The sequence below is a fragment of the Larus michahellis genome, chromosome 3 (genome assembly GCF_964199755.1).
Source record: "Larus michahellis chromosome 3, bLarMic1.1, whole genome shotgun sequence".
Taxonomy (NCBI): Eukaryota; Metazoa; Chordata; class Aves; order Charadriiformes; family Laridae; genus Larus; species Larus michahellis.
The window spans coordinates 55,267,572-55,294,818 of NC_133898.1; the positions used below are offsets into that span (position 1 = coordinate 55,267,572).

The following is a 27,247-nucleotide window of genomic DNA, read 5'->3' on the forward strand; positions in this document are numbered from 1 at the left end:
CTTAGACTTGCAAAGTCAACTTAGCGTCTTAGGTGATCTGCTTTTCCGTCATGCATTTTTCTTTGTTGCTGCTATTAGCATCTTTAAATAGTAGAGATAGCCAATAAATTAAAAGACAAACCAAAGTTGTATTTTCAGTAAATCCCAGTCAGAGGTGCGTAACAGTGTTTTATCAAACTAGTTGGTTGAAGAATTTCTAAGGACTGATGATACTGTGGAAAAATGAGATGTCTCAGATTTTTGCTGTTACAAACAATTCTCTGGGTCTTGATGAACAATTCTCAAACTGATGAGACTAGAGGACATCCAAGATTCCTATGCCATCGCTCAGGAATGCAGGCAGCTGAGTTGACCCGCCTGGAATGAAGAGTGATACACCGCAGGGAGGAGTCTACCCCTTGCAAAGAGGGCAAGCTGGATGTATCCAGATGTTTTTCCTAGCTTTTTCCCTCAGGGATGACTTTTTTTTTTAATTTCAGCTTAACGTTCAGAGTATGTCTCCTGGAAGGCACTCTCATCATGCCCTTGCCAGAGCTACCCACTTGCTGCAGTCCCTTGCACCATTATGTTCCTTTCCAGAGTGCTTTTATTTTGCTAACGTCTGTACTGAGCTAGTTTACCAGAGAACTCTGGATTAATCTACCCAAATATATTGGCTGGCAATTTACTCTTGGTACATAATACTGAGATTGTTTTAAAGAACTTTGTAATGATTTTTAAATTTTAAGATAAAACTTTCAATAAATACTGCAAGTACTTAATATGCATTTCTATAAGAAAATACCTCTCATACATAATTATCAATTGCTAGAATTGTTTAGATTTAACAAAAAGCAAGCCCTATGTTTTAAGCCACAAAATTGGGATATCATTTAATAACAACTTTATGAACTTCATGTAGGTAAAGAGTTGCACTAGCAAGAAAATAATTAGTTTCTTCTTAGAAATGGTCTGTACTCTTTCTTACATGGAAAGAAGGTTTCCTATTCAGTGAGGAAATTGTTAGCATGCAATGTCACTGGGACATGTTCTGTAGCATTTTAGAAAGGGCATAGTATGCAGTGCTCCACCTCTTCATGTCCCTGACAATGTAAGACTAGCCTATTATATATTTCCTTTCCACTAGACCCAAACAGAACTGAGCTGTATATATGTTCAAGGCCATGGGACAATGTCTTTCTGTCTGCTGGGAAAATTGTAATCCAAGGGTTATTAAGACTTGGCATGTGGAAGATTTAGACTTCTTTTACTAATAAGTGTGACCTTTATCTTTCAATGTTCTTGACTGTCCTTGGACATCTACCACTTTGCTGTGAAACTGAGATACCTTTTTTTTTTTTTCCCTGAGAAACAAGATCAGTCTTTTTCTACAACTTCAACATGCTACACCTGGGTTGATAGAGAAAACTCATTAGGAGTTTTATAAATTTTGTTGCCTTTCAAATAGAGTTAAGGGTTGCATAATATGACCTGAATTTAGCTACAATACATAGTTTTCATTAGTACTCAGTACATAGTCCTCTATGCATAAACCTAATGAAATATTTTGAAAGCATGTAGACAGTATGTATCAGCAATGGAAGATATAATTTTTTTTTGTCTTCTGGATTGCTTTTCTTTTTTGCTTCTTCTTTTAAAATTTTCAGTGTGTAAAGGGTGACAAAGCATTTTGATACATTCTTGGTGTTGCTCAGCAGGGGCCTATTTAATGGTAGGCAATGTTTGGTAGTCTTCCTTTTTTACAGAGAAAATTCTACATATTCTAGACAATACTCTACAATTCTGTCATTGTAGAATAATGGCTTAAAGGAACAGAACTAGGACCATTTCTCAATTCCCTTGTGCTATAGCAAGCCAGTCAGTGATTTTCAAGGTGCAGAGGTTTGTCCTCACCTTTCGGGCTCCACTGTTAAGCGGTTGTGAAACAAGAGCCCATGACAGCCACTTGAGAAGCATTTGACTAAATGCCAATATTTACTGATTTCTCTTTCTCTGCAGAACGTATTTTGATAATATAGTTGCAATAGATTCTCTACTTGAACATATAATGGTAAGTTGTTTTTTCACTTCTAAGTTTATTAGTCTTAGTTATTAAAAGTCCTTCATTCTCCTTTCCTTGAAGTAATGCATTATGTCATTGAAATATATGAGCTGTTTATAATGGATACGTAATACAAACAGTATTAACATCTCTATATGGAAGAAGGTGGCAAAGGTCAGCTTGATTTTTTCATTGCTGCAACAACTTCATTTCACGGCTTTCATAACTAATGAAACGTGACTGTCTCTGAACTAAATAGCTACTATTGTGTTTTAGAAAAGCTGAAAATTGTAACAGAAAGGCTTCTGTTTTTCTTCTTATTTCAGCTTGTTGTATTGATTCCTTTTTCCTAAATTAAATTTGCTACATGCTGCAAAAAACTCCTTAAGAAGTTGTTGTCTGTAGGAAGGACTAGAGGTCAAATATGACTCTTAAGAGTATTTTTTCTATTGCTGAATGAGATGTGCGAGTCATGACATCCCTTTTTTTGCTTTGCAAAAGTATGTAGACCCATAACTAGAGTGGCAGAGCCAATGTTTTATAAAAACCACTAAAGCCAAGTCTGTTGAAATAACTAAGACTTTTTAATCAGTGAATTAAAGTACAGTTCAGAAACAGATTATAATTTTCTGAATCAATTTTGAATTAAAAATTATTTCCTGAATAGTGTTTACAAATACATGTGGACTGGTTGTTCGTAGCACATTTTGAGTGTTTGATGTATGAATTATGCATTTTAGCTTTAGGAACATTCATTGCATCCTGAATATAAATCATAATCAGGTCTGTGATGCTATTGTTTCAATTTGCGTATTCACAAAATTACTGTCCAACAGTACTCCAATACTTGCTCCAGTTTTCAAAGTGATATTCTTAGCTAGACTATTCAAAGACAACAAACTTAGAATGCAAACAATATTAAAATGGTTTTATTTAGAAACTTGAGTTAGTAATGGAAAATATTCTGCAGTGTTTGTCTTATTCTAGTTAGTACACGGTCAAGAATTCAGCACATAGGACACATTTCTGAACGTTGACTTTTCCAATTTAAATGAACTGCTTAAAAATAGCTTAACATTTAAAAGAACTGGTGTAGTATAACATATGGCATTGAGAACAAATATTGATATTCTTCCCTATGAATAGAGGTCTGGTGGAAAACACATTTGGCAGTAGAATACGCTTAGTCTTTCATCTTCTTTTCCAACACTTGGCTGGATTATGATTCTGCATTTTAACCTGCGTAGATGTTTCATACTCAGCTTCCTTTGTAAACTTGTAGCAGTTGTCTGTTTCTTGGGCCAATGCACTGAATTCCGCGTTTGCACATTTATTGCCATTTTATGTGAGTGTGATTTTATCATTATGTGGCTTATTCTGTGTCCCATGGTAAGAAAAGAGTGGAACTCAATTTCACTTCACTGCTTCACCCTTTGGTGATTGCACTTGAAGTTTGTTTTTTTTCCTGTAATTATAAAGACAAAAGAACAGGGATTTTGGCATTCTTTTCATTTTTATTTGCATTAAAATCCCTCAGTGAAGTTAGTGGTATAAGGATGGTTTTGAATATAAATGAAGGAGGGGAAGTGAAAGTTCAAGTTGCCTTACAAATCTTCTTACCAATAGGTTTGACTAGTTACAAGTGACCTACCCAAAAGGTGGTCCCTGGCCTCCCTATTGACAATGCAGAGCATACCTTTTGTATTGATATTCCCCTTCAGCTGCTGGCCTGGATTTGAGCTAGGACTTTACCAGAAGTAAGACTTTCTCATCCCATTAACCATTTCTCTCAATTAGTAGTGCTTAAACAGTTCTTTTTGAAAAGTATGAGTCGTGACCAAGGTAAGTTCTTGAGTCATATGCATTAGAACAGAAGAGTTTAATTGTGACAAATCAACACTGTGCTCTTGATTCTGTAAAGAAATCTGATACAGTTTCTGAATAGGTGTAGGGAAGCATTTACTGGACCCCTTTGTCCTTTTCGGCACAGTTTATCTTCACTCTGTTTTGAGCAAAGACATAAATGGTGTGAGCGGTTGAGATTTTAAACTTCTTAGTGCTCTATGTGGGTAATATTTCACAAAAGTTACCTCTTAGCTTGCAGTCTCCCTGACTGTCTACCACTCTGATGGAGCAAATGGAGTAGAAAGCAACAGAATCTTTCCAGCTATGGATTCTGTTGATATGGGAGGGCCCTCCATGTTTTGTAGACTTGGTCTAGATGGTTTCTGTGCAGTTCCCATTAAGCATCTCAAATGACATGAGGTTAGAGTCTCCCAACTAATGATTTATCATCTCATAGCGGGGGTGGGGGTGGGGGTGGTGGGGTTCTGCAAAGGTATAACATTTGCCTATTTGCATTAATATTAAATGAAATAGTTCAGGTTTTTGTTTTTATTTCCGAAATACAAGCGGGGGTGGGGGAGAAGTTCATCCATTCATATGGAAGTCTTGAGAATTCTTAAGACGTGCCACCTGCATGCATTGCACACCAAGATGTAGTCAACCTGTTTCTCTGGCTGAATGACTAGGTAGCTATTATATATAATTTTTAAAAGGTGAGCATGATCTACTTCAGATCATGCTCTACCATGTAGTTACTATACTTTCTGAGCAAGTAAGAAATATAGGATACACACCTGAATTGGGTAGAGCAGGTTCTTACTGTACGGCATCTTTAGTTAACACAATGATCCTTGTTTGACTCTGGTTCTGTCTTTCCTCTTGTTCTCAGAAAGTCCATTGTATGTCTGAGAAACATTTCAGTGAAGAGCTGCTGTGTTCCCAGGACAAGATTCTGTTCTGACAATCAGTGCAGTTGGCTGGCAGTTAGTTTTGCTAAGATCAAACTAGCTGGTTCAAAGTATGATAGAGGCTGTGCAAGTGTATTGAGTACTGTGGTACTTTCTTGACTTTGGGTGGTACCTTGTGGGCTTTGGTTAGTTCATGTAAAACTACTAAGTCTCAGCTTTTGTGCAAGAGCTGTCCCTAGCATCTGGAGGGTGCAGCCATTTCCTATACTGCTGCATAGGGCAATCCATAGTTACAGTGGTAATTGTGACAATGATAATCTTCCCTATTTGTTCATTGTTATGTATTACAGGTACATTTAGCTTTTTAAGAAACAAACGCTCTGTTACATCTGTCTTTGCTGGATATTCAATAGCAATGTATTTGCATTGAAGATAAAGACAAAAAGCCAAAAATGTTCTTAAGTCTTGCCTTATCCTATCTATTTAAAATCAAGTAAAGGTGAAAAATATCTAAACATAGAGGGAGGAAAGATACCATTTTGAAAAGCATTCCTTGTACTTGTGTGTAATAGGAAAGCCTTTTTTCTTTTAGAAAACATTCCAGCCTCTAAAGATATTCCTGCATTTCTCAAAGAGAAGAACACTCTAATTTGCAATAAAAATACGGAATAAGACACTTCCATTTTGAATTGTATCCTAAAAGATTGCTGTGAAGATGGGTGCTCCTTCAAACAGATTTTCATAATGGATAAGTTCTCAAAGCTTTTATCTTCTAGGGACTTACGTTTTTATCAGATAAGTGACTGAAAAAAATTTAACTGATGACCATTAACTCTAGTTTTGTTTTTTGTCTATAGATATATGCAAAAAACCTGGTGAATGCAGATAGGTGTGCACTCTTCCAGGTTGACCACAAAAATAAGGAGCTGTATTCAGACCTTTTTGATATTGGAGAAGAAAATGATGGGAAACCTGTCTTCAAGAAGACCAAAGAAATAAGGTAAGAGTAGCTAGCAGAAGAGAATCCACTTTCATTATAACTACAGATGTGCAGGCATTTTATTACCCAGTCTCTGTGCCTATCTGCAGGTACCCTGACAATACTTGTCATACTGTGATATCATTCCCACCAGGACCCGCCTCCAGAAGGTAGTACTTCTGGGAATGACATTGCAGTGCCATCGAAACAACGTCTCTGAAGCTATAACGTCACTCCTGGAAATGCCGTCTTCCGGAGGCGGTCCTTTTGGAAATCATGTTGGGAAAAAAACAGAGGTGTTCTGAGGTAGGTAAAGGTGCAGGTAAAGATGCACCTAATCCATAGTCTGCCAGTATGGGACTTTTTTTCCCAAGAGGGTTCCCAAGAGGAATTGAAATTTGTGCGATTCGAGAACATACAAAGCAAGGAAATCACAATTTGTACTTCTTACAGATGGACTAGGCATATGTAGAATGTAGTATGGACTGGTCATTGGTTTTGAAGATTTCAAGTCCAGTAATTTAGTTTTACTTTTTCCTCATGTGAATTTAGATTATTTTCAAACTGTTAAATAATTGTGATTCTGAAGTGTGCTTGAAGTGGTGAATTTGAAAATGTATATGGGCTCATAATGAATATAGAGGATTCTCTGCCTAAAATTGATGTGGTTTTCTGCTTCATGTTGCAAGTATGTAATTTTGACGCATATACATGTTTTTTTAATGAAAGAGGCAAACCAAAACATTAAATATAGTATTTTTCACTTTTCAAAAACTATGAATCCTTAATAGATACAGATCGAGATTTTCAAAGACACACAGGTTTTAAATCTGCAGCTTCTTAGAAAGAAATAAATGTATGACTAAGTGTCCTGCACTAAAATTTTGATAACATACTCAGCATAGATTTTCTCAGAATTTTTTTTCATTTTCTCCTTATGCTTTTAAAGTTCTAGGCCAATATGAGATGTGATTCATGTCTTCACTTAGACTCCTTTAGACAAACTCACTCCCACTTATTACATTGTGTGAGTGAGAATGGAAGGAGTCAAAATTGGTGCAATTTACATACTGACAAGCAAGGAGGTTGTGTAAATTAAAGAAGGTGGCCTGCTTTAACATACACTTTCATACTCCTGCTTGATAATTGTTTTTCGTGCTTATATCTTTCTGTCTTTTCTGTATGAAAATTATTGAAATGTTGACTCTGAGTGCAAGGATGTGAGCCATTTCATGGGTGCTGGATACTGAAAGAGAAATACAACTTAAATCTCTGTAAGAAAGTGACACTGAGTCAGTCAGTCATTAGGAAGGAGCCTTAAGTTGGAGTGATGTACATATCATAACAAGTAGCAGAAGAAAGTAACTTAAAATCAGGTGTGCAGGGTGAAATCCTGTCAGCTTTGTCACCAACTTCAGTGGGGGCAGATTGCTACCCAGGAACATTTAGATCTGAAAGCGTTCCACATGTGATTCTTTCTACTTATTTTTCTCCACAAATTCTTTTGTGCCTGTGTGTCATAACTGTTCTATGTCAAAGAATTGAAAATTATTTCCTCGCAAGACAGACTTGTAGATTTTTCTGATTCGACTCCAGAATGTATTTTTTGTGTTTAACTTTCTTGTGGTGATTACAGGATGCAGTTACTACCATGGCATTGTTTGCATGTCATGAGATGAAACAAGTTATTTGTTCTGAAGTGTACATGGCAAATGCATAAATGCATATAATGTTTAGCTTTGAAATTTCCACTGGTCTTTTTCCAAAGTTTATAAGTTTATTTTACCAAATCCCCGCATCCCGAAGAAACAAGTTCCATATTGCCTGTGATGTGTTTAAAGAAACAACGAAGATGTAAAATCAGTGATAAAATCAATAGCTTGTAAAGGTAAATGCAAGTCTCAGGTTCTGTAGAAATGTGTTGTTTATTAGGCATAACTCCCCAGGGTTATTGAAGACTGGGAATTTTTGTCACTAAAATGGTCATATTATGGTATCTTTTGTATTAAACTATGTAGTTCTGTAAAGTGTTTTCAGCAAGTATGTATTAGTATGTGCTTTTTTTATTTTATTATTTACTACTACTTGTTGTCTCGTAAGATTTTTCTCCTAAAAGCATCAAAATGACGCTGGTTGGGAAGAAATATCCATTACCATGTCCAACACAGACTCCACTGGAAAAATGTTTTTCCAGATAGTTCATATTGCGGCTAACACACATTTTTCTTTTCTGCAGATTCTCAATAGAAAAAGGAATAGCTGGTCAAGTGGCAAGAACGGGAGAAGTCCTTAACATCCCTGATGCCTATGCAGATCCACGCTTTAACAGGTAGGATGTTATTCATGAGAGGGGAAGATAGCTCACCAAACCTTTTACTTAAATTTACTACTTTAATTTCATATTAGGATGCATTCATGGAGCTGTGACGCTCTGGTGAGAAGACAACCTCTAGATACCTATTTAAATGCTTTAACCGTCAGAGATATTTTTAAGATACAAAGTGTTATTTTTATCAAATATGAATATAATGGAGAAAAATGTAGTTCTTGTTCCTGTTATGGAACTTTGCCAAGTTAGGTGGACTGTTGCTGATTTTCTTTATTAGCCTCCCTGCAATATGATTAGTTTCAGGGGAGAAAAAAAAGTTTGCTAACAAATAGCATGCCTAAGTATCTGAATGTATTCTTTAATTTTTTGAATAAGCTGACTGTACATTTGAGGAACTATTAATTCTTTATCTTGCAAATGGACATTAAAGGATTAAAAAGTTCTTTCTAAATATGACACAGTAGATGGAAATATTTGAGAACTTTGGAGGTGAACTTCTTGCAGGTACTAATTACATCTACTTACTATTTACTATATTATACATCACCATTTCTGAGAATCAATAATATTAAATCTTTTCTTTTTTTTTTTCTTTCTCTTTTCTGGCTTTACAGAGAAGTAGACCTCTACACGGGTTACACAACCAGAAATATCCTGTGCATGCCTATTGTAAGCCGAGGAAGTGTAATAGGTGTTGTGCAGATGGTGAACAAAATAAGTGGAAGTGCCTTCTCTAAAACTGATGAGAACAACTTTAAAATGTTTGCAGTCTTTTGTGCTTTAGCCTTACACTGTGCTAATGTAAGTTTTATTTACAGTTTTGTAAGCTGTTGGTTATAGTGGGAAGACTTAGAATGCTACTTAAGGGGTTTGGTGTTCCAGATAATTAAAGTGATTCATAAATCTGTTTCATTGAATTAATGAGGAAACAGGAGTCATTGAATTCTTTGCTGAATAATTGTATTTTAAGAGGATGATAGGGATTCATTTGATGCTTTCTGAAATAATTGTGCTCTGGATACATCAATTCGGTGTAGCTAAACTGAGAGAGCAAGCTCTGAAATGTGTATGATATCTGTCTGTCCTCTCTTTTCCATTAGAAAGTATGATTCTTATTTCATAAATTCAGAGATTTAACTGGCGGATGGAGATGTTATGTATTCTCTATTCCATATGTTTAATATTTAAAGATATCGATTTATACGTTTATATGCTGTGCTTTATACTCATAATTATCCATGCGTCTAGGTAAGAGTGGATAGCTATTTTTGTTTTCAAACCCTTTATCGTCACAGAAATTACTGTTCCTGTAGGAAGCGTAAACAGTTTAATGATCATTACTATTTAAGTATAAAAATGCAATAAATGCAATAAAAATGCAATGCAGAAGAAATGTCATGTTCGTGGAAGGCAAGATACAATGCAATGCCAGTTAAGCCTGGTGATTTACATTAAGCCATTTTACCAACAGGATGCTGTCGATATTGCTGCTCAGGCAGCAAATTTTACTAACAATTACTTAAACTTGTTCCACATGACTCAAGGCATGTAGAAAGTCCCGCATATAAATGAAACTTGGGACTATGCAATCATTCAGTTGTGTGTGAGCTCACTCTTTTTAGACGGTGAATGTTACCATTCAGGGCATCCTGCTCCAGAGCATTTTCTTTACTAGTAAAATTGTTGTGTCTTTACTTGTTTACAAACCATGCCGTGTCTGCAATAGCTGTCTGAACCTCTCAATAATTAACTGTACTTATTTTTCACCGTTATTGCATAGTAATGTAGGTGTGATAAACATCTCGTACTTTTTACTGTGCATAGGTAGCAGTTATATGTAGCAATTAATAGCCGAATTCATGCAGTGGCACAAAATATTGATTGTGCCCTGTTATCCGTTTTCTTTCTGTTAGCATATTGCAAGGGATGGAGTTCTGTTTCTAATTCATGAACTTTAATTCTTTTTCTTGGGAGAGCTCAGATGCAGTGAAAAATCAGCCGAGCCTTAGATGTTTATCTGACTGAGTGGACGTGGAATGATGTGATAGAAGGCCCAGTTTTCCAGAAGTACTGAATTTCATATAATCTGTCACTTTCCTAATGTGTGAAGTTGAGCAGCCAAAAGCACTAACATTTTTGCAGATGTGTATTTTAAGAATAAGTGCTTGAATGCAGGAAGGAAATGTTTTTTCCTTTATTAAAATTTCACGCTAATGAATGACTTCCCTTTTCCAGATGTACCACAGAATTCGCCATTCAGAGTGTATTTACCGTGTAACAATGGAGAAGCTATCCTACCACAGTGTTTGTACAGCAGAAGAGTGGCAAAACCTCATGCACTGTACACTGCCTCCACATATTTATAAAGAAATTGAACTGTAAGTATTTTTCTCATATAACGCCAGTTGCATCTTGTATCAGTCTGTGAAAAAGATTATTTCCCCCCCGCCCCCATGTGTAGTGGAGCATTTTGTAGGAAGCACTTCTATTATTGAACTGTCCTAAAATCATTGGGGTTTATCTCTGGCTTTCTTATACTTAGTTATGCTTAATGATTTGTGAACAAAATTTATCTATTAAAGATAGATAAAGGTTTGGGGAAGATAGACACAGATCTCTAAACTTCTGAAGATAATTCAGAGTTATGAATCCCAGGTGCTAGAGTTTAGAATTGTGGTCTAAATTTGGAGGAGGACTTCCCATCCAGCCTCTTTGGCCTTCTCTGAAATAATTCAATTACTTTCAGCTCTCAAGGGTCTGCTGTGTGCTGGAGATGTACCTCTCTGTATTTTATCAGTCAGTCCCCACTCAACGCTAACACCAGGACTTACCTCATTTTTTCATTGCTATTTCTGTCCCAGGACAATAAATTCTACTGTAGTGACCAGGTGCCTAAAATCAAAACTCTATGATATTGAGTCACAAAATCTAAGTTGTCTTTGTAAACCTAATCTCCAGAGCTTGCTCGCTCCTCTCGGGCACTCAGTGCTGTAGCTGTGAGCGAGCAAAGCACGCAAGCATATGCTTAATAGAGGCTGCTTACAGTTAAAGTTCATTACATGCTGAAGTGATTTGCTTGAAAGCCAAAGTATTAGCAGCTTGCAGGATTACACCCTAATAGAAGCTTATTCTTTGCAATACAATTTCTTGTGCTTTGTTAGATGATATTATATAACCCACCTCCTCAACAAAAATGACTTCTACTTGCCAAGATGACAGGTTTCATTCTAAATTATATTAACATCCTTTAGTTCAAGCAATCTGAATACATTTAACCGTTTTCCAAGCAATTCAGCTACCTTCAGCTCTCTTGCACCTGCTGTGCTGTTCGGTATGCTGCGTATGTGCAAGTGTTTAGCTCGGTTCAATGGCAAGTGAATAAAAGGCTTGCAGCGCAGCAGGTGCAGGGAAAAGGGGTTAATTAATAATCGAAGAACAAACAGTTCTGCTGAGCGGGTCCCTAATATTGGGCCTAAATGTTGATATTGGGAGAGGGGAGAAGTCCTCAGCTAATGAAACATAAAAAAATGCAGTATTAAATGTTTGATTTTTGAAGTTTGGGCTTAATTTTTAGCTGATTTATTCCTCTATCACAATTAGATCGAGCCTTGCAGAATTTGTGACAGAAATTATTGGGAAAAAAAGCCACTAAATCTATTGTTAGGGACAGCATCTTTACAATTCCTGGGAGGAAAGTCTGGAATATTTTAGGAGTGCCTGTAAAGCTCTCATCATCTCTGTAGAACAAAGAGTTTTGTACATTACTTAAGCAATGGATTCTTAAATAAAGAAGTTTCTATTAAGTAAACAAAGCCAAAGGCTAACCAAGGGTTAACGGTTGAACTCGATGATCTTAAGGGTTTTATCCAACCTAAATGATTCTATGGGTGTACTCCCATTGATCTTAGCAGAAATATATTCACTTACATTGCTGGAAAATATAGCCCATAAAGTCAGTTTTCTGTGTGTATTCCGAAACAAGTGAATGCTGTTGGATATACATTACCTAGTCATTTTCACTTGCTTTTAGTAAGAATGAAAATGTGTTTGTCCTTACTAAGCTGAAACTTTCTTCTTAGATACCACTTTGATATCAGTCCGTATGAGGATGTCTGGCCTGCCATTTTTGTCTACATGGTTCACCAGTCCTGTGGGACAGCCTGGTATGAAGTACACGATTTATAGCTTTAATTCTGTTATTTATGTGTTTTATTTATTAGGAATTTTTGAGATTAGTATTTTCTAATTCAAGGTCTCATTGTCTTTGGAGTTTATTTGCTTTGGTCTGTAAAGGGTTATAATAAGCAGGCTGGATTTCTTGTCCCAGCTTCTTGGTCTTCAGTTAATAAAATTTGGGAACATCCAGGTAAAAAAACTCAGGGTATCATCCAAACAGTTGTCCTTCCAATATGTAGAAGGATTGTTTGGTTCAGAGATGAGATTGGCTTTCAGACAGAAGATAGTGGCAATATTAAAAGCACTCTTGCCAAAAAGGAGAGAAGGTCCACGAATACTGATTTTTTTTCAAATTTATGATTGCTGAAATTAATATAGTATATGGTTATAGTAATACAAGGTTAGATGTTATCTTGCTAAATAAATCAGTTATCGGCATCATTGTGCATTAATTATGGAAGTGAATGTTTTTCAGATGAAATGCTTCATTTATTGTCCTTTCTCTCAGTGTCCATTATCATTACTAAGATCAGTAGTCCTTTGGCTAAATATATCCCATTGCTGAAAGAAAGGAGATGCTCCGAATTATGGAAAAAATCTACAGATGGGCAATTGAAAGGGGAAGTATCTCCCTGCAAAAAGGGGCAATATTTGGGAAGCGTTTGCTGGTGACTGTTTCATCTTAGTAATATCTCCATGCCCTCAAAGCATATAGAAAGACCTGAGGGTCTCTCTCGTGTCTTCTTCAATACTGTAAAGTGGGTGGCTGTTCTAAATACAGTTCTCTGCTGCGCAGTGTAGTTAGCTTGTTTTCATTCCTGAATGAATGGCTGTGGATGCAGGACTGGGGTTCAAATTTCCAGCTATGTTCTGTTCTTTTCCCTGCCTATCTCCCAGTTTCTTTCTTTCAAGATGTAACTTTGATGGCAAAGAATTGACGTTTTTCAAATGAATCTCAGCTTTCACATATACAGTTAAAGAAACAAAAGTGAGGGAAATATTTGAAAAGGAGGCTGTTAGGACTGGACTCGTATTTAATTTCTGAAAGAACAAAACTTCTCAACCCTCTGAAATAAGTACAGCTATTTTAAGACAAAAATTTGATTTTTAATATGTTGAGGAGTAAGACTGTGCCTTTAAGTATACACATACGTAATGTATAACTGGGAGGATTTTGGAGAAAAATGTATGATACTCACTACATGTTCTTTGCTCTCATGAAGAAATAATCTTTTACTGCTTTAATCAAGTGTACAAAATACAGCAATGGAGAAAGTAATAGTAGCCTGCATTGAGGTATCATTGATAATGATTTTCCCTTTGGCTACAACTGTACTATCCCATAGTAACCATTGAGTTGATATTGGAGGTAGATGGAGGTGACTATTATGATATTCTGAATTATGATCTACTGTTTTAAGCAGTAGTTGTAACAATTGTTCTACAGCTGTCTGACTTAACTCTCTAGAATTAAAAGAGAAACCGTAAAGCTTTTTGGAAAGAATATGCTGCCATTTTTACTAACATCAGACTAAGGCTAAGAAGAATAATTACCTTGCTCAGCAAACCATAGAAATATGTTTTTCTATCTAACTGGCTCTGTATAGTAGATGTGTTTACATTTTAACATATAGGTCAGAGGCATTCAGCTTTGTTTTCTCAGCCCACATATGCTGCAACACTAGAATGTTACTAACTGCTTCCCTGAGATACCCAAGAAATGATCAAATCATGGAACTTAAAAAAAAAAAAAAGAAATTCAAGCCACAGTAACAGGGGAAAAAATAAGAATAAAGGAAAACTGATCTGTTTATGAGAGAATAAGTCCACGACTTGGGGCTCCGGCATCTTCAGTTCAGTTCTGGGCTCAAATGTAATGTTCCTTTTTCACCTGGGGCGGTTTGGATTAGGTACTTTCGAAAATTTTAGCTGATGTCTCATCTCTGCCTGAATTTCCCATCTGTAAACAAAAAGTATTCAACTTTCTTTTCAAATAAACATCAGTAGACAAAGTCTATTAAAGATTGTGCAGAGCTCTGGTACTACAGAATGTGAACTCTCCCAGAAGTGTTTTTGATGAACATACAAGCCAAACATAACAACTACTTTATTACTGCTTTTTCTTATTACCTTAGTGAAAATACTCTCGTTCATAAATTCATTTTGTGTGTCTATATTAATAGCAGAAATAAAAAAAAAATCTTTAAGAAATAATCTCATAAATGCTATAGATTTGGGGTGTTTTCATGGTTGACTGGCAATTACTTCACAAAATAATTTTTGATGGAAAATGAAGAAACAATGAAATGTGAATTTCTGGGTCATTTGGCTAAACTGGAAAAAAATCTTGAAGTCTTGGTAAAAATAAATTATTCTCATGATGTCAATATGAAGCATTTCAACTTCTTTCATTCAAAACAACTTATGTGTTTGGTGTTTGGCTGAAATTTTAATTTGAACAGGATTATTTCTTCAATGTCATTTGCTTAAAACTCCCTATTTTTCTGTTTTGATCATAAATGATGTTTTCAAATTGTCCATTAGATGCAAAATTTCGCTATTTGGCAGGTTGAATAGATAATGATTTAAAGAAACCACACTTCAAATTTCTGGGAATGTTATGCAATTGTGTTGCCTGAGCTGGGTAGCTTGACTTATGTTCCAGAACTTTACAGATTAAATGAGGAGCATTGTCAGTTATCCACACTCCTCTGTCCTTGCCAAAACTTGAATGACTCTTGCAATCAATGAGTCATCTGCAATGGGAGTCAATCCTAGCACGAAGAGTAAACCAAAGAGCATCTTTTATCCTCTGTTGGTTATTTTTCCCGTTCTCACTTCTTGTCTCTGTCCAAATTAATTTCTTTCTAGCTTTGAACTTGAAAAGCTATGCCGATTTACTATGTCTGTGAAGAAGAATTATCGCCGTGTACCCTACCACAACTGGAAGCATGCAGTTACCGTTGCACATTGCATGTATGCCATACTTCAGAACAACCAGGGGCTTTTCACTGATCTAGAGGTAGGTGAGATGATTGTATTAGTTACTGGACCTCATCAGAGGTATCGGTCCTCAGAGAAGTATGTTTTCTATGCTAGAGTTTTGCTGTCAGCTTGGGCAGAGTGTATATAAATGTGCCTTCAGAGGAACAGGTGCGAGTGGAAAGCCTGAGGAAGAACAATTATTCAGATTCCTAATCCTAGTGTTTCCTTCATGTTTTTTGGGTCTGCCCACTGAAGAAACTGTAGCAGATTTGCCATAAGTCCATGTCCACATTTTGAGGTTCTTCCTGCCCACTTACAACCACAGTCTTTATTTTAATTATTTAACTAACTGTCAGATCTGTACTGAGGGGGAGGGAAGCACCCTGGATCTTGAACCCTGTGAGGTCTGGGAGATCCTGAATAGGAGGACAAGGGAGAAGGGCTTGGTGTTGCAGAGAGGGTTGATATATGTGAGTAAAGGAGAAGAGCAGAAAGGATGAAAGGAAAACAGTTATTCAAATGTGCTAATTCACTGATTAACTTTTATTATACAACAGTTTTCCTTAGTATGCATGTACATATTTTAAAGATAAATGCATAGTTTTTAAAAAAAATCAGGAAAAAAGTACTTTGAATGGGTCACTAACTGGAAAAGTTATAATAATAAAATGGAAGGCTTAGAATGGTCAAACGTTAATATACGCTATGAAGAACTGCCACTTGTTTGTTTTTTTTATGAATTATGGTGGGTGCCACTGGGAGCACTATCATTAACACTACCTGAAACTTCTGACTGAGAGAACCTGTTTTCAGCTGTGTATAACTTTGCCAATTACTAGCCATATGGGCTGTAATTTTCCAAGCTCCTTGACTTTCCCAAGCTGATTCATTTGGGGAAACTTCAGCCAAAATTGTTTGGCTCTTCTAAAGAAACATGCTAGGAGAAATCAAGTTTTTGTTCAGTGTATAAGAGTACAATAAGATTTGTTGATCTTTCATTTGAAAAGGTCTAGTTTATTCTGCTGGAAACCAAGGACTTGAAAATTGACGCTGAAATAGGAAAGTGGCATTTGCCAGGTGTATGCTGAAAGTTGGCAAAGCTATACAAGTTTGAAAAAATTTGTATTTCTTTAACAGCAAAAATCTGTGGATTGTAGCCTCAGGGAATATTTAAAGCTCTGATATTATTCAGTACTAACCAAGTAGTAAGCCCCATCTTTTTGGAGATGCAGACTAAGAAAAGACAGGGAGAGCAAAGGAGGCAGCTGTTAAGAGAGATGGAAACAATCTTTGTTCCCTGCTAAACTCCAGCCAGCCTTCACCTGTTTGAATGCCTATGTTCCAGCTCTTTCTAGCAGTCTCCTTTCTTGAGACTCAAAGTGAGTCCAACAACTCACTTTGTTGATCCAGTAAAAGTCCAGGGAACAGCTGGATTAAATTTTGGAGAACTAGGATGGGCTCATCTCAGGTGAAGGATGATTACATGAGCCTTGATAGACTTAGACATGGGAAGAGAAGTATGAAACACTGAAAAGGGCTTTCTGATCTAGAGACAAATAGATCCAGCAGCTGGCAGTGGTCAAAGAGTTGAGATCTGAGGAGGGACAATGGGTACAAAGTCAAGAGCAGTGGGATTAGGCATTGTATATAACCCTGAAGGACCGAGACAAGAACAACTTTGTGGGACCTGGAGACTGGAGGCAAAGAGAACCATCTGTTACAAGAGACAGACTGATGAGAATTGTTAAGACTAGAAAACATACAGGTTGTACAGAATGCAACAAGACAATTAAACTTGTGGGGGAAGGACAGAAAAGCTTATGCCCACTAGATCTAACACGTAGCACAAAGGATTCTGAGATTCATCTTTCTTTTGCCATCAGAGACTTTTTCAAGTCTATTGGTTACACCTCTTGCCCCTCCTGATAGTAGTGAAAAGGGGATACCAGCTTCCTATGGTTGTAACTGTGTGACTTCAAGTAACATAGGTGTGTGTTATGTTCTTAAGGGTTCCACCTCCACTGAGGATCTGCGTGGACGTGTGCTGCTGCATCATCTATTTTATTATGTGCTTTTTAAAAATGCACTTCACAAGATGCAATATTAAAAAGATATCACTAAAATAAATATGAAGGATTTAAAATAAAAGTGAAGGTCTCAAAATCAGAAATACAGTTAGGGTTGCTACAGCCTTAATTCTGCATGTTGTATATTTGTGGTAAAATCTTTAGTTACATCGTTGTTTGCTATTTTTCCACAGAATCATGTGCCTCAGTACAGTATACAGGTTGGATGTTGCTCACTTAATAGGTGGTTAATCAGTATTCTTTTTCTGCTTCATTTTGTAGCCTTATCCTTTTTTACTGAACACTCATCAGAACAAACTCTAAGACAGAACTGTTAAGTCTATAAAGACATTTTTGTGATACTCCATGCCGACAGACTGCTTCACAAACATTAATGAATGTGTTTTCAAAACACACCTGCTGTGTGAAAAACTTTTACAAGTATTCATGTATTTTGTGTGTTGAAAGAGAGATTTCAGGGACTCAATTTTCTCAGGATATTAAGAGTTAATTAAATAAAAAAAAAATCAGTTACCGTCTTTCTTCATTTGCAATTGCTTTGTCGAGTGTTTCTGTGGCTCATATTAGTGAGTTCCTAGGAAGAGTTAAACCTACGAGACTTGTTCCTTGTCTATGAGGAGCGTTACAGAGACAGGTCTAGCATTGGACTTTGGCACAGCTGCCTTGGCCAGGGGATCATACATGTTATGTATTTCCTCTCCCTCAATAACTGCACTTTTTATTTTTTTAATAAACATGGTAATGATTCAGTGGATGACCAGACTATCTGTTTAAAACTCAGATTTCTTGCTGAAGCAGAATCCCTCCTATAGTATGTGGTTGTGCAACAATGTTTTTTACGTTCATAATATATTAAATGTTTGAATTGCAATTGCACCGAGAATTTTAATTCAGTATGTCCTCACTTCCATGTTTCTCACAATTTTAAGATTGTTTCTCCAAGTGACTTTTGAAGGCACTGTAAGCATAGTGCAACTTTTTACCTTATTCTGAGGAGAGAGTGACATCTAGGGGCAGGAAATACATCTTACATTTCATGTTTATCTCAATTTTTTTGTAGCGAAAAGGTCTTTTAGTTGCATGCCTGTGCCATGACCTGGATCACAGAGGTTACAGCAACAGCTATCTTCAGAAATTTGATCACCCCTTAGCTGCTCTCTATTCTACGTCAACAATGGAACAGCACCACTTCTCACAGACTGTGTCCATTCTGCAGGTAGGATTATTGAAATTGTATCTTCTGTGCAGTAGAGTCCAGTGGTGGAAACAGGAGTCACATCATTACCCAGTAGATTTTCTGAAGCATGCTTAATTTAATTTCTAGATTATAGTGCTCATTTAGAAGAGTGGTAGATTTATTACAGCAAGATGGGTTCCACAATTAGCAAACCAAGCATTAAATAATAGTGCAAAACGTAGCTTTCTCAAAATCTTCATGTTATAAAAAATATTGTGTATTTGAAGGTCTTTGCTAATGGCCAGAGCTTTTAGCTTCTGGATCAATGAGGGTTTTTCCTATGACCATATGGAATAGGAACTTTGAAAATGAAAAATCAGTTTGTTACTTGCTGGATACTTCTGGCATAATGTGCTTCAACAAAGTCTTCCACCATCGTGAAATTCTGAATAAAAACTCAAGTGCTGGCAAAAGTTTGCATGAGAAGCTTGAAAACCTGCTGTAATAAATTCTGTGAATGTTAAATGTGTGGCATGACGGAGGAAATGCTAATTTTGCACGCATGAAAAGTTTAAACTTGTTTCATTGTGTTATCATGTGCTTTTTGGTTATTCAGCAATTTGAAATAAAAAAAAAATAAATGAGTAAGGTATTCTATGAAAGAGAGTTCCTAAGATGAGGTAATGTGTCTGTATGTTTAATGACTAGAGAACTACAAGAAAGCATGCAGAAAGAAATCCAAGTGTGCTACTGACACACAGATATTTTCTCATCAGTGAAAATTCTTTTCATGCTCAATTAGAAGAGTGAGAACTCTCACCTGTGAAACCACTGCCAGTCCATAACATACTTGTGCTCACTGGTTTTAGTTTACCATACACGCGCTCGACGCACAGCCTTACCATGCTACTGTGCCACTAATTCGTTGTTAACTTTTCTTTCTTTCTGGTCTTTCAGGGGGAAGATAGATATTTTCTTAAATACCTATCACCTTTTAGGAAAAATACATACTCTGTATTGTATTCAGAAGCACATCTTGTGGTTGTGGTTTTAGGTATCATATGCATTTCATCAAAGAACGGAAACTTTATGTCTGAATGCTCCTCCATGTAGGAGGGTGTAATTGAATCCTTCAGTGGTGGTACGGCATTAGATTTTTAGTATCCATTCTTCGTGTGAGTTTGTGCACAGTGAGCAAGTTCCTCAGTCATTAACACTTATCTGTCCCACTATGGCTACATGAAGCAGACTTTGGTCGTTCTTCAAAAACCATTTTGCATTTTTCCTGCAGAAATGCTGTAATCGATGAAAGTCCCATTTGCCAAGAAGGCAGGGAACCCTTTTGCCTTCCCTACTATCTTCTAGCTTTGGCCATCAGTGTGAGTGAGGAAAGAGAAGAGGGGTGGTCAGGGCTGCAGAGTAAATTCAAACACTTGCCTACCCGTCGTTAGAAGCAAAGGCAGATTAGAGCAGCCTTTTAGACTTGCTGGTTTTTGTTAGAATCAAAAAGCTTTACTAAATTCCTGGACTGTTAAAAAAAAAAAAAAAAAAAAAAAAAAAAAAAAGCCAAGCAACCCACCAAACCTTTAGGGTTTATCTCAATGAGTTTTAATTTTATGTTAGTAACCTGCAGTACTTTTCACTGTTTGAAACTTTATAGCTGCTTTGCTCATCCACCTGCAGTTCTAGTGTACACCATACTTATGAATACAGAGGATTCCATTGACTAGCTTTAGCTCAGCAGGGAAAGAATAAAATCTTAGGAGCTATACTTCATATGTACTACTCAAAAGCCTAAGTGACATGCTCAGAAATGGCAGCTTCTGTCAGTACTGAACAGAATCAGTTCTTTTCTAGCAGTATGAACAGAAGATGTCAGAGTGGACTTTCTGATAGTGCAACTTCTTAAAGCCTAAAGAGTAGAATCTAGAATAATTCAAATATTAGGACAAATAGCCTGTTCTCATGGATAGGCAGCAAAGTTGGAGAGGAAAGTGTCCCCCAAACCCTAAATCATGAAAACTAGTAGTAGTCGTTTCCTGCTCCCAAAGTGTTGATGATGGGTTAAAATGTTCTGAACTGTGTTTTTTAAACATCATGTCTATGACTTAGTCTGTCAAAGGAACATTGAGACATAGACGGATTGTATTTTCTATTCATTATTCACAATAAATCTACTTGTCCAAGTAAAAATGTTGGAAAATGACGTTTACGTTCCGGATGGTGAGAGAAACCGACCTTTATTTGTGCCATGGAGGATTTATTTTGAACAAATTATGTAAATGCTTGACAAAAGTCAGGAAAACTTTTTATGAGCTTCAGCCCAAATGCCAATTAAATGTCAAAACACATCTGCATTTGATGTATTTTGATAATATTTTCTATTCGTGAATGTGCACAGCTTGACATGGCTGGCTCATTCTTTCTTATTTTTTCTCTGTTTCCTCTCAACAATAGGAAGACTTTTGACAAGTTGTTTTCCAAATCTTAGAGACAGCGAATAGTGTTGACTTTTCAAAATGGGATATAGCTTTATGAGCGATTACAGTACATGGATATTGTCCATTAAATGTGCAATAATACGTAGTGGAAATTGAAAAGGGATGACAGCGGCGTGTTGCCAGAGTCTCCATAGTGGTAACCATTGTCTTTAGTTTGAGTCAGTCAACTCATGGTTGAACAAAGCAGCTTTTTCCCCTAAATGTTCGTATACATTAAAATACTGTAATTAACTTCATTTCTATAGTGAAAATGGTATCAGTAATTGCAGCAATTTCAGGCACATTTCATTTGGAACACTATGAAAACAGAATTATTTTAGTACTTCAACTTGGATATTTCCTTATCCATATTATGTGTTATGCAGTATCAAAATTGTACTTCAGAGTGAATCAGACACTCAGTTTACCAACTTGGCAATGCAGTACTCTAGATTAGTATTGAATCACGAGTTCCCAAGCTAATACTGTCTGGAAGTGCTGTGTCTGTAGTGCTTATAAATCAGAGAAGGAAAAGCTAGCATTTTTCTCTATTAATACGTTTAGGCTTCAGATGGAGTAGTCCCAAAACAAAATCAGTGGCTTAGTCATAGGTTTCATGACTGTGTTTAAAAAGGAAAGATAAAAATGGGAATTTCAGGCTGTCAGCATTTGAATTTGCCACAAAAATTGTCATTCGGCTGTAAAACCATTGTAACCTGTCTGGTGAAGTAAAGACTGAAATCATCTCAGAATTAGAGCTTGTGCTTTTTATTGGTTTTTTACTTTTTCATAGCTGGAAGGGCACAATGTCTTCTCCAATCTGAGCTCCAGTGAATATGAGCAAGTACTTGAGATCATCCGGAAAGCCATCATCGCCACGGACCTTGCCCTGTATTTTGGAAATAGAAAACAACTTGAAGAGCTGCATCAGACTGGAGCATTAAACCTTAAGAACCAAGCACACAGGTAAAGCAGCAAACCAGTATTAGTTCACTATGGCATTAGTCCTGGAAAGAAAAACCTTATTTTTGCAAAAACATTTCTGTGTACACAGTAATTTTCTTACATACGAGATTTCTCAGACCAGCTGTATGTGGAATTCCAAGTATGTAACAGTAATTTCCATTGTTCTATATTTGCATTTCACTGCCTTTGGATATCATTTGCACAGTTCAGTGACAGACCACCTGCAGAGGAAAGTTAACGCACAGGCAGTTCGGTGGTGGGGAAAAAGATATAGTGCGATAATTGCTTACTTTTATTCTTACGTCAATATTTTTATTTTCTGTCAACATGCTTTTTTGGAAAGAATTCTGGTCAGATCTCAACCTTTGTGAATTAAGATAGCTCTAAGTTTTAAAAGTATACAAGCACATGTATTCATAAATACATGACTCTGTCCTCATAAGCAAAACGTAGTGCACCCTGGATGAGAGTTGTCTCTCATAACAGGCTTGATTAAAGTGCTCGTGCAGCCCTTTGGAGGTGCTTTGCTGGAAAGTTGATCCTGTCATCAATGTAATGCAGCGAAACATTAGAGATGTAACATGGGAAAAAATAGAGTCATGCTTCTGATCTCTTTACAGAGGGAACTTCGGTACTTGGTGCTTCTTTCTGAGGACTTTTACAGGGTTTTGCCAGTAGTTTTGAATAAATTATTTCAACACTGTAGGAAGGGTGGTTTTTAAAAGCTTATTTCCCAGTATGTAACTGAAGCTTGTCAGACTTGAATAAACCTCAACATCTTAAATATATATTTACCAGAAATCTGGAATTTAGGGTTTATAAAATTTAAATAGCATCACAAATATTTAGTGTGCTATTTAATATTCTATTATGTTTGTATTTTTTTATCTTACCTGCCCTCAGAGCATTTTCAATGCAAAGCCATGTGCCCGAAGATAGGACATCAGTTTGTAATGTGGCTAAAGAATCCAAGACTTGTAGTTGGTATCTCTACATGCAACCAAATGATAAATTTGGTCCTTACGTGGCTGATGAATCCTCTTTCTTAACTCAGCGGAATCGCACTTTGCCATCTATCTGTTGTTTATATTGTGTATTTATGTATTCTCCTTGGTATATTTGTCTGTTGGTACGGTTTTCGTAGAATCATAGAATGTGTTGGGTTGGAAGGGACCTTTAAAGGTCATCTAGTCCAACCCCCCTGCAGTAAGCAGGGACATCTTCAACTAGATCAGGTTGCTCAGAGCCTCATCAAGCCTGGCCTTGAATGTCTCCAGGGATGGGGCCTCCACCACCTCTCTGGGCAACCTCTTCCAGTGTCTCACTGTCGCGGGCGGAGTGATTAACTTTACTTGTAAGAGAGAAGTAATGAAATATTTATTAACATAAAACAGTGATTTAACAAAGTTAGTAATGAACGTGACAGTGTTTTATGAGATTCAATGGCAGGGTACGCTTGGTTATTTACTGCATAGAGGCCAGGGTGAGACAAGCTGTCAGGGAGACCCTCCCGTTGAGTGACGAGGTTCAGAAAGGACCCCCTTGCTTCCTAAACTCCTTCTCAGAGAGGAGTCTAGGTGTGACTGGATCCAATCCTAATCCCAGACTTGGTCAACGGTTTATGTCTAAAGGATTATATATATGCAATCATTCCTTTATATCACTTAGCTAAGATTTCAAAGTTTAGCGTGCTACTAGTCACTTACTGAGAATCAGCAAGGAATCTCTCAACCTCGAGGAGTAGAACCTTAAGTGAGTGTCCCCACTCAAGGGGAGATCCTGTCTTGCAGCCTGCTGCTGTGCAGGAGGGCTCAAAGGGCTCTTGGGCTGTCCACTAGTAAGATAATTGACCTATAGTCATATTCGCAAAGGAACAATATACCTAGGTCCCCACTCCAGACAATGTTTTGACTATGTTGCCAGCCATCCCCCATAGTTCAAGTGCAAATCATAACAACTCCCACTGATGGCCATAGCTTGAGCAGGAGCCAGGGGGTAAAAGGAGAGAGCACACTGCCACGCTCACCACCCTCATTGCAAAGAACTTCTTCCTAATGTCTAATCTAAACCTACCCTGGTCCAGTTTAAAACCATTGCATCGTGTCCTATTGCTACATGCCCTTGCCAACAGCCCCTCCCCAGCTTTCTTGTAGACTCCCTTCAGGTACTGGAAGGACGCTATAAGGTCTACCTGGAGCCTTCTGTTCTCCAGGTGGAACAACCCCACCTCTCTCCACCTGTCTTTGTAGGAGAGGTGCTCCAGCCCTTTTATTGTCTTCATAGCCCTCCTCTGGACCCGCTCCAACAGGTCTCTGTCCTTCTTGTGCTGAGGGTTCTAAAGCTGGACACAGTACTCCCGGTGGGGTCTCACGAGAGCAGAGTAGAGGGAGAGAATCACTTCTCTGGATCTGCTGGCCATGGTTCTTCTGGTGCAACACTGGATGCAATTGGCCTTTTGGGCTGTGAGTGCACTTTGTTGGCTCATGTTCCGCTTTTCATCCACAAGTACCCGCAAGTCCTTTTCCACAGGGCTGCTCGCTGCAGCCCAGCTCTGCAGGGGCTATCATTCCCCAGCCTGTGTTGATAACGAGGATTGTCTCGACCCAAGTGGAGGACCTTGCACTTGGCCTTGTTGAACTTCATGAGGTTTGCATGAGCCCACCTCTCTAGCTTGTCCAGGTCCCTCTGGATGACATCCCGTACCTCTAGCATGTCAACCACACCACTCAGCTTGCTGTCATCTGCAAACTTGCTGAGAGTGCGCTTGATCCCACTGTCTATATCATTGATGAAGATATTAAACGGCACCGGTCCCAGTACGGATCCCTGAGGGACACCACTTGTCACCCTTCTGCATGTGGACATCGAGCCATTGACCACCACCCCCTGGATGCGACCATCCAGCCAGTTCCTTATCCACTGAACAGTCCACCTATCAAATCAGTTTTAATGACTGCCATCACATTGGCATGCAAGTTAGCAAGTTGTGTGCTTTTTCCATGTAATGGGCATAATTAACAAAGATGCAGGTGTCCTTAAGTGTCATCTTAAGCTCTCCATTGGGTGGAAAACACATGAATTCACTAATTAATTTGCCAGTTTTCTTTATAAAACTTAGATTCATAAACATAGGTTTGGGTAGCAGATGACTGCTAGAAAACTGTTTAAATAAGATTTTTTTTTTTGTGTGTGCCTTATTCTAATAATGATTATAATCTTACTGTTCAGTTATTCAGTAAACAGGTTTGTCAGTGTATAGGACAGAGTTATGTTTAGGATTCTCATTCTGTCAGCATTAGAATTCATTCCAACAAAGCAATGACAGTACCTTGAGATAGACTCAGAACTACTTGTTTCCTCTTTTTGGAGTATGTGTGTCCCTCTTTCTTTAAAGAACGGAAAGAAGTGTAGTAACAGGATATGGCATTTTTCTTTTTATAGACTTGTACTGTATTTTCAGAAAATTAAGGAGGGGCATGTGAGTGTTTTAACAGGCAGGCATTCTTGAATACTTTTCTATGAATGTGATTGTGCAGAGGATTGTCAATGGACTCTGGTTGCAAACAATGCAGGGAATAGTGCAGGGAATATAATATACAATGTTTGTGATGCCTTACCAATGAATCGTAAATAAGTGAGGAAGAAACAAGCAAGACAGGAGAAATTTTGTAGTATATATACTTTACTTCAGACTGAACTGAAGAAGGGCAACTGAAAACTTTGTAATGTGATCATTAATTGTTTACCAAACTTACAACTTAATGTAATTTTATTTTAGGGATAGAGTGATTGGTCTGATGATGACAGCTTGTGATTTGTGTTCTGTAACAAAGTTGTGGCCAGTTACCAGACTGACAGCCAATGATATATATGCAGAGTTCTGGGCTGAGGTATGTGTGTTTCTTTTGTTTACTGTCTTTACTTTATAAATGGAAGTATCGAGGAAGAAAAAAACAACCATAAGTTATTGGATATCTTGATGTGCTTGTTTTAAAAAGTGTTCATTGGTGCATGCACGTGTTTTGCTGTTTACTCTGAAGCTATTTAAGGAGTTAAGTTAGCTTCCTAGTTTTCAGGCAGCGTTTTTTCTCTCTGTTAAAGATGAGTTTAGAAAGTATGTCCTAACATAAAGTGACGAAGCAACAGAACACAGAATAAAATCAGTAATGTTTTTTGAGTAACTAACTGTAGTTTTGTGAAGGATCTATTTGTATTCTAGAAATCCAAAATATGAAACCAGCTTCCAGGTCAGCTGCCTTGAAACACACTTGTAAAGCTGTAGTATGAGTCCAGGAAATGCTAAAGCAAATACGACAAACCTTAACATTTTTCTGATCTGACCATTTGAATCTACTTTGTGAGACAGCTCAACAACTGGGTGTGAGAGCGAGCTGATTTTTTAATATACTGAAAGTTACTGCACAGATAAGATGTACTGAGAATTGAAACAAGGCATTGAGCTGCGCTAACGTAATCATGTTCATAAATAAAGATGCAATCTCTCACGTGTCTTAGGCTGAGTAAATGTTCTAATCATTTAATTTTTAAAGTGGAAGTGACTACTTTAGGGATAAGAAATGAATTCTGAGGGTGTTGCATAGAGTTGAATTATGCAGTTTTAGAAGATAGGCTGTATTTTCAGAACTACTATTGCACACGTGTATCATAAAGTGTTCTTTTCTGTTATGTGTCCTGTGGAACACTGCAGAATTCAGTGGGCTTATTTATGTTTTACACAGGTATAAAATGGAAATCAGGCCCACAGAGTTGTAGCATGCATTTAGTGTGGAGATTGTTGTCGTGCCTGTTGCATGTTCTTTATGAAATTCAAGATGTGCATGGCTTGTGGGTGTTTTTGTATTGACATGTTCTCATTCTCTTAATTATGAACAGCTCAGACAACAATAAAATATTTGAAAAATGCAGACTGTATAAGCTCAAAGATCTAGTTCAGCGCTCACTTTCTAAAATGTCAGCACTGGAAGGTGAATATTCTTATGAGTGATACAATGGAGGTGTAACGTTGATGTGCCTCACTAATTACATACTCAACTTTTTTGCTTACAAGTAAAAAGACTTTTTAATGCAAATCTTGTGAACTCAGTGGAGAAGGAAGGATCAAACTGATTTTTTCCTACTCAACAATAGTTAAGATGGGCATTATGGACATAATTGAGCCTCCCCAAACTAACCTGTTTTGTAATCCAAGGATGTATGGATCTTGTTATATTGCTACTACATGGAGCAAATGTAAATTAGAAGTCATTGACAGAA

The 27,247-nt window shown here is 37.2% G+C and overlaps 1 protein-coding gene across 4 annotated transcripts in view; it reads left to right on the forward strand.

Moving 5' to 3' along the window:
* The window catches only part of PDE10A (phosphodiesterase 10A), a 393,462-nt gene that overhangs the window by 349,328 nt on the left and 16,887 nt on the right, over positions 1–27,247 (forward strand). For all 4 annotated transcript variants that reach the window (XM_074580278.1, XM_074580274.1, XM_074580277.1 and 1 more), the window contains 10 exons: positions 1,999–2,050; positions 5,652–5,794; positions 8,010–8,102; positions 8,717–8,903; positions 10,338–10,480; positions 12,182–12,265; positions 15,150–15,300; positions 18,411–18,566; positions 21,801–21,973; positions 25,752–25,863. In XM_074580278.1, coding sequence (XP_074436379.1) covers positions 1,999–2,050; positions 5,652–5,794; positions 8,010–8,102; positions 8,717–8,903; positions 10,338–10,480; positions 12,182–12,265; positions 15,150–15,300; positions 18,411–18,566; positions 21,801–21,973; positions 25,752–25,863 — 1,294 coding nt within the window. The remainder of the gene's footprint in view (positions 1–1,998; positions 2,051–5,651; positions 5,795–8,009; positions 8,103–8,716; positions 8,904–10,337; positions 10,481–12,181; positions 12,266–15,149; positions 15,301–18,410; positions 18,567–21,800; positions 21,974–25,751; positions 25,864–27,247) is intronic.